Source organism: Peromyscus maniculatus, chromosome 13, assembly GCF_049852395.1.
Source record: "Peromyscus maniculatus bairdii isolate BWxNUB_F1_BW_parent chromosome 13, HU_Pman_BW_mat_3.1, whole genome shotgun sequence".
Lineage (NCBI taxonomy): Eukaryota > Metazoa > Chordata > Mammalia > Rodentia > Cricetidae > Peromyscus > Peromyscus maniculatus.
Genome location: NC_134864.1, coordinates 4,208,685 through 4,216,441, shown reverse-complemented (window position 1 = coordinate 4,216,441; position 7,757 = coordinate 4,208,685). Strand labels below are relative to the sequence as shown.

Genomic DNA, 7,757 nt, shown 5'->3' with positions numbered 1-7,757 from the left:
TTAGAAAATAAACGCTTGTGGTTATTTACTGAAGGGCTGGGGAGTCATCTATCTAGTGCAGGGGTGGGGAGGGAGCAGGGGACTTGTTGGTCTAGTCACCATTGGGGGCAGTGCGGGCCAGGCGTGAGGTGAAGTGGTTGACCAGGTAGCGCATAGCTGAACGGATGCCTTCTGCGGTTCGTCTCTCCACAGACTCCAGCAGGTGAGTGACTGAGCGCAGGGCTGAGCCAGTTCCAGCCACCAACCCGGAGGAGAAAGCTGACCTGGCACTGCCCAAGATGCTGGAGACAGTGCGAAGGCTGGGACCCTCATCGTGTAGCCTGTCAGCTGGAGAGCTGTGGCCTGAGGCCAGGAAGCCCACAGCCAAGCCCATGCCCGTGGCTGTGTCTGACCACACCAGGATGTCTGCCAGGGAGCTGATGGAGCCCTCACCGCCACCCAGCAGGCTGGTCATGGAGCGCATGTAGTCATTCTCCACGTCAGACCTGTACAGGCTGGGGTCTAGAAGGTTCCTGCCCAGGGCCACGTGGCAGGGATCTGGAGAGGGAGGTGGACCGCCTGCTGGGGAGCTGAGGGAAGGTGGGGTCTGCAGGACTGTTGAGTCATCAGCTAAATCCTCCCTGGTCGCCCCTGGGGGTCTAGCTTTGCTTTCAGGGTTCAAGGCCCTGAAACCTCCAGCTTCCTGCTCGGCAGACTTGGTACCCGTGGGCTCTAGGTCAGGACTGCTGGTATCCACAGTGGATGGGTCAGTAGCTCCCGCAGAAGGCTGGGCATCTTCAGGCAGGGCAGATGGGAGGTCAGCATTCGGAGCTATTTCTGGCTGCCCTTCGGGAACACACGGCTTTCCTGGTGTCTTTTCCTGATGCTGGGAGTCACTTGGGGAAACTGTGCGGCTCCGACTTGCACGGTTATTTTCAGCCAGTCTGTCCCACACTGGGTTCTGGAAGCCCACAAACACTTGCAGGATGCCCGGCTCTTGGGGCAGCAGAGATGTGATTTCTTCAGGATGCTCCTGGTTATGGCTTGGAGCATCTGGGCTCTCTTCTTTGTCCCCAGAAGTTGATATATCCATGGAGATGGCTGTCTCCACATCTTGCCCTATGGAGGTGGCCATCTGCATGGAGGCCTGATTTCCATCCTGACCCGTGGAAGTGGCGATTGGCGTGGACACTTGGTCTTCATCCTGCCCATTGACAGTGGTAATCTGCTTGGACACCTGGTCTTCATCCTGCCCATTGACAGCGGTAATCTGCGTGGACACCTGGTTTTCATCTTGTTCCGTGGAGGTGGCAGTCTTCAGAGGGGCCTGGTCTTCATCCTGCCCATTGACAGCGGTAATCTGCGTGGACACCTGGTCTACATATTGCTCCACGGAGGTGGCCGTCTGCAAGGAGGCCTGGTCTTCATCCTGCCCCACGAAGGTGTTGGCGTCAATGGAGACTGGATCTTCATCTTGCTCTGCGGTGAAGGTTGTCGCCACAGAGGCCGGGTCTACATCCTGCTCCTCAGGGAGTGTTGCCGTGATGCCTGATGGTGGCTCATCGTCAGGCAGGTAGTCTGGACTGTGAGACTTTCCGGGTAGGTTTTCAGAGCTCTCCTCAGCTTCGCTGCCCACAGAGGCCTCGGGAAGATCATACGCTGGCCTGCTGGTGGCTTCAGCCTCTTCCAAGGGCCCAGTGGTCATCTATGCCCCCTGCTACTTGTGGTGGGTGGGAAGGAGTGGCTTGGGTGTGCTAGGCTCAGCTGTCCAGGTGGTGAGGTCACAGGAGGTTGTGGGCAGCTGGTGATGTCACAGGTACTTGTAGAGCAAGGGTCCTGAATGTCCTGAGCTTACCAAGTGGCTGTCCTGGGGGGCTGGATATAGGGGGTGATCCGCAGCCAGGATTGCAGGTACGCAGGAAATGAAAGATAAGGATGGAGGTTTCCGACGGAGGTCTGTGGGTAGGTGCAGGTGCAGCCACAGGGCTGTGAGCAGTTGTGAGGACAATACCTGGGGGAATGAGAAGGGAGGGTGATATTTAGTTAGAATCAGTGAGGTTTTTCATTTGAGGGGTGGGAAGCAGTGTCTTGCTATGTAGTTCAGACTGGCTTCCCACTCCGATCCTCCCGCCTTAGCGCTACCCTCAGGAGCTGGGATTACAGATGTGCTCCACCAGGTTAGAGTCAGGATTCATATCACCCCTCCCACCCCCTCTCTGTCCTCACTGGCGCCTCAGGACACCAATTTAGCCAGTCTTTGGGAACCGTTTCTCTAGCAATGGGGAGGAATAATGGGGAACCGGGCCTGAGTGGCATCTAGGCTGACTGTCCTTAGTGCTAGAGTTACCCTTACGACGGGACAATCTGTCTGCTCAGCTGGGCTGGGAGGTCAGGGGCTGCAAACTCCAGGGTGATCCCTGAAAGAGCTTGGCCCCTAGAAACCCCGTGTGTTAAGAGGGTCGCTGGAGGCTAGGTGTGGCTGAGTGGTAGAGCACTTGCTTAGCATGCATCAGTGTCATCCTCAGCGGAGAGGTTGGAGTGGAAGGCTCCATTTGTGTGCTGTGCTCACCTTGGTTGTCAGACCAGGCATCGTCCCCGCTCGCTCCTCGGGCGTGAGAGGAGCAGTGAGCATCGCATCCCACCACGGGCCCCAGCACCTCTCCTGAGACCCAGATCTACTTTTACATCTTCTCTCCTGGCGGGCGGTGGCAGCAACAGCAGGCGGCCAGGGGGTGGGGGTGGAGAGCAGCTTCTTCAAGATCATGGCACAATCACTGGCTCTGTGATTTGCACCTGTCTTCAGTCTTTAAGCTCTTCAGGTTTTGTTGGGGTGTGTGTGTTGGGGGGGGGATACTTTAAAGTTGAGGCCAGAGAGGCAGCTGGGTGGGGAAGGGCACTTGCCTCCAAGTCTGTGACGATCTGAGTCTAATGCCTGGGACCCATATGATAGAAGAGAACTGACTGCCCTCCACACATGTGCCGTGACAACACACACACACAGGCAGACAGACACACAGAGACAGACAAGAAATGTAATAATAAAAATATTATTTAGCTTCAAGACAGCCATAGTGAGATTTTTCCCTTCCTTCCTTCCTTCCTTCCTTCCTTCCTTCCTTCCTTCCTTCCTTCCTTCCTTCCTTCCTTCCTTCCTTCCTTCCTTCTTCCTATTGTTTTTTGACCGGGTTTCTCCATGTAGCTGTGGTTATCCTGGAACTTGCTCTGTAGACCAGGCTGGCCTCAAACTCACCAAGATCCACCTGCCTCTGCCTCCTGAGTGCTGGGAATAAACGTGTTCACCACCACTGCCCAGCTAGATCTTTTCTTTAAAAAAAAAACACACACAATAAAACAAAGCAAAATGAGAGATGCTGGCCAGTGTAACAGAGGCTTAGCGTGGTAACTGGCTTCACCATGCCTGCAGATGTGGCTAATGCCAGCTCTGGGTCACACCACAAGGAGCCCCGTCACAGTACACAGACTTCTCCTCAATTCTTCTCACACCTCGCCCATGCTTGTTGTAACGCCCGAGTTACCGATATCCGTTCACCATGTCCAAGCGAGGGGCTTCAGATTAGAAAATAAGAGACAAGAGACAGCGAGTCATTTGCCACAACTGAATGCCAAATGCCATTTATTGAAAGAGGAAGGAAACCTTAAATACAGGCTTACAGCACAATGGAGGATCCCTGGAGGGCAGAAGTTTGCTAGGGAATGTTCTACATTCTTGCATCTAAGCTGTTTACACCAAATGCAGGATACAGGAACAAAGAACCTGCGGTGATCTCTCTGGTGATCTTAGGTGAGAAGGAAACAGGCAGGGAATCTGAATAGGAGGACATATGGTCAAGGTCGGCAAGCAAGGCGGAGGCCACTCACAGTGGGGGGCCGGGGCCCACACATGCTGCCTCTCCTGGTCCCTGGCTCCTTCTCTGATGTTATGGATTGAATCTGCAATGTCCTTCACAGGCTTATGTTTTGAGTACTTAGTCCCCAGCTTCTAGAATTATTTTGAAGTCTGTTGGGCCTGGAGGGTGTGGGGCCCGGCTGGTGGAAATAAGACCTCTGGCACGGGGGTCTTAGGATGTCATGCTCACCCTGGGTTCCCATCATGCTCTCTGCTTCCTGTCTACTGTGATGTGAACAAACCAACTCATGTTTCTGCCACCATGCACTGATATGCCTCTGAAACACCAGGGAGAATAAGCCACTTCTCAGGTTGTTTCTGCAGAGCACATTGCCAAAGGGAAAACCCGCGTGCCCACCCGCTTCTCCTCCTCCAGGGCACCTCGCTTCACCCTTCCTACCTCTGACTCACGGCTCCCCTCAGCCACGCTCCACCTCACCCTCTGGACTGGGCTCTACTTCATGGGAATTGGGTGGAACTTCACAAAGAGCCTTCAAAGAGCTAGATGTGTGTGTGTGTGTGTGTGTGTGTGTGTGTGTGTGTGTGTGTGTGGTGTATGTGTGTGGTGTATATGTGTAGTGTGTGTGTGTGTGTGGTATGTGTGGTGTGTATGTGTAGTGTGTGTGTGTGTGGTATGTGTGTGGTGTATATGTGTGTGTGTAGTATGTGTGTATGTGGTGTGTGTGTGGTATGTGTATGTGGTGTGTGTGTGTGTGTGTGTGCGGTATGTGTGTGTAGTATAGTGTGATGCTTTGCACTTGGAGGTGTGCATGCCTCCATGCACACACAGAGGCTATAGGAGGACATCAGTTGTCCACCTTATTGCTTTGAGACAGCGTCTCTCACTGAACCTGGAGCTCTAACCACAAGCTCCAGTGATTCCCCCGCCTCTTCCCCACAGTGCTGGGGCAACAGATGTCCATGCCCTGCTTTTTACATGGGTGCTGGGGATTCGAACTTCGGTCCCCATGCTGTGCAGCAAGCCCTGTTACCCGCTGAACCACCTCCTCAGCCTCAGGCCTGGTTTTACAGGTGCGTTTTTATGACAGTCACACCTAGGGCAACTAAAGTACATCCCTAGACTCTTAGATTTCAAGTGCTGTAAAAACGTGTGAAAGGGCTGGGAGGTGAGGGTAAGTGTTGGAAAGAAAAGAAAGGAAGAAAGGAGGAGGAAGAAAGAAGAAGGAAGGAAGGAAGGAAAGGAGGGAAGAAAGAAAAGGAAGAAAGGGAGGGACAGGGAGAAAGGGGCTGGAGGATGGTTTAGCAGTTAAGAGCACTTGCTATTCTTTTCGGCCACTGGAGTTTGATTCCTAGCACCTACATGGGGCAGATCACAGCTGCCTGTAACCAGATCTCCAGGGGAGGGGATCTGGCACCTTCTGCCTTCAAGAACACCTGCACATGCATGACCATGTGCACACAACACACACGCACACAAATGAATTAAGAAAAAAATCTGTGTGAAGCCCGGCATGGTGGAACATACTTGTTTGTAATCCCAGTACGTGGAGGGGAAGGCAGGAAGAGGAGTTCCAGATCACCTCCCACCCCCACCCCTGAGCTGAGGTTTTCGGCAAATTGGAGGCTAGCCTGGGCTATCATGCTGACTGTCTCCAATAAGCAAATGGAAAGAACAGAAAATAGCACAAAATAGGATAGCAGACTTTAAGCCTGTACCTTAACTTTTGCAAGATCCATTTTTGTAAATTTATCGCAGATCCGTAGCTCTATTAGAGCAGGTCAGAGCACCACAGCCACCTACCTGTGTGAGCGTGGTTAGGGCGCACTTATACCCATGGTGTCCTGCTCTGCTCACCCACTCTTTACGCCCCTGCTCTGGCTGCTGTCTACTGTGGTCCTAGGGGTCTGGCCCCTCCAGGTTTCCACCTTCATTCCAGGTGTGTGGATCTGGAGCTTTCCCAGGCTCTGTGGTCTCTGCCCACGTGTTCCTCATGTCTTACTCAGCTGGGGGAGGCCAGTGCACAAGCTCCCACCTGGCTACTGAGGCCACCTTGGGGACACCTGGTAAAGTGAGTCAGGTTGTCCCCGGGGGCAGCCTCTCTGAAAACCAAACGCTTGGCTCCAAGTCTTCCCTGAAGACCTCCTCTTTGAACGTTTGAGAAACCAAGGCAATGGAGAAAACAGGGCCACACGAGCAGATGGTGTGGGAATTCCACTTAGAAGACACTCAGCTTTTGTTTGGAAGAAACAGTTTAATGAGCCCCGGGGGTGGGGGCTGAGACCCCAAAGGCATTCTTGAGTTACTAAGCTACTCTCTCAGAAGGGTGGCTGATCCCGGAGGGAGGGCTGGGTTAGAGCAGGGGCGGAGAGAACCTCTTGTTGTGTAGGCGCCCACCAGAGTCGGGGCTCTGCACTTCCCCGGAAATGAGGGAGACCCAGACTGCCACCCACAGAGGAGAAGCTGGAAAATGCCAGGCTCTGGGGGTGAAGCCCTGCCAGGTTTGGGAGAACAGGAATCCTTCTAAGGGAGAGTCAAGTTGTTTGTGTCTCGGTCTCCTTGGGCGTGGCCCACGCCAGGTTTGCCAAGACCTTTGTGTGACCGAGGGAGAGCACAGGCTTCCTGGAGAGAGCAGAGTTTTCCCCTGGGGCCACTGAGAGAGACAGTGTGGGCTGGACACAGCAGTGTGGGGACCGCTTAGGAGCTGGGAAACCCTGGGCTAGCCTCATACTTCCTCCAGAGGGACTCAAGGGGGAGATAACAAGGACTGACAGACCAAGTCCAGATGTAAGGAAGAGGAATAAGGTCCAGTGTAAAAGCTGGCAAAGAAATTCCAAAGCGGGGAAGCAGGCTAAGCAAACAATGCTCTAGAGCAGTGGTCCTCAACCTTCCTGACGCCCAGACCCTTTAACACAGTTCCTCATGTTGGGGTGACCGCAACCATAATATTATTTCATAACTGTCATTTTGCTACTGTTATGGATTGTAATGTAAATATCTGATATGCGATGTAGAACTGCTGCGATCTAAACATTTTAAGATAAATCACAAACTATGAGAAATGACATTTGATGTTTCTGCCATATGGGCCTTACTCTATAAAGTCCCACTGGTATCCATGTGTGGGTCAGGCCCGTTATCCCAGCATTTAACAGGCTGACACAACACAGCAGGAGGATCAGGCCTTGAAGGCCATTATCCCAAACTCCACATGCAGGAAGATCAAGTCCAACCTGGGCTACCCAGTAAAACCCTGTCTCATGCAAAACACCTCTCACTGCTGGAATTACAGAGACTCCATCAAACAGCCAGTGAGAAGCGGGCGTTCGGGCTTATTCCATCACGGTAAAAGACTTATCTTTGGAGCTTTTGTTCTGAAACTTCCATAATCCATTGGCCCTTTCAACAGGCGTAAATATTTAAATTACTAGAACATATTTGCAAGTCAAAACAAAATTCCTTCTTAAATATCCCAGAAACTCAGGTCCTCGATGCAAATAGAGTTCAGAGCACTACCCAAATGCCCACAGAGTGGGCAGAACTGAGCAAACACACACACCCCATCTCTAAAACAAAGGGATGCGTCAGCGTTCCTTAGTCCCACCCTGACTACCCAGCTCTGAGGTCAGCTTTGTTGATCCCCATCTCCAGGGCCATGGATGGGTCACTCCCCAGGATAGCGGGACAACAGCTGTGAGTCACTATGTGAAATTTTCTGAGGGTCCAGGGAGCTGGGTTGTCCTAAGCCCTCACATGGCCTGGCCATGTGCCAGCTTAAGGTGCAGACCAGCCTCGGGAGGCTGTAGTGGAAGTTGTGAGGACTCTCCAGTGTCCTCCGGCTACCATCTCCGCCACTCCCTGAGGTCCTGGAGTGCCAGCCAGTGCTGCTGGATAGAATCCCAAAGGTCTGCC

At 53.0% G+C, this 7,757-nt stretch overlaps 1 protein-coding gene across 1 annotated transcript; it reads right to left on the bottom strand.

The window, feature by feature from the left end:
• Tex44 (testis expressed 44) lies at nt 1-5,816 on the bottom strand. The gene is made up of 2 exons (XM_006984201.3): nt 5,649-5,816; nt 1-1,990 (listed from the first exon to the last, which is right to left on the bottom strand). Exon 2 carries the CDS (start codon nt 1,682-1,684, stop codon nt 92-94), a length of 1,593 nt encoding a protein of 530 aa, XP_006984263.1. The 5' UTR covers nt 1,685-1,990; nt 5,649-5,816; the 3' UTR covers nt 1-91.
• Nucleotides 5,817-7,757: the final 1,941 nt, after the last annotated feature.

Coding starts and splice junctions, on each gene's coding strand:
- Tex44 (XM_006984201.3), bottom strand. CDS start 1,684: ATGACCACTGGGCCCTTGGAAGAGGCTGAAGCCACCAGCAGGCCAGCG.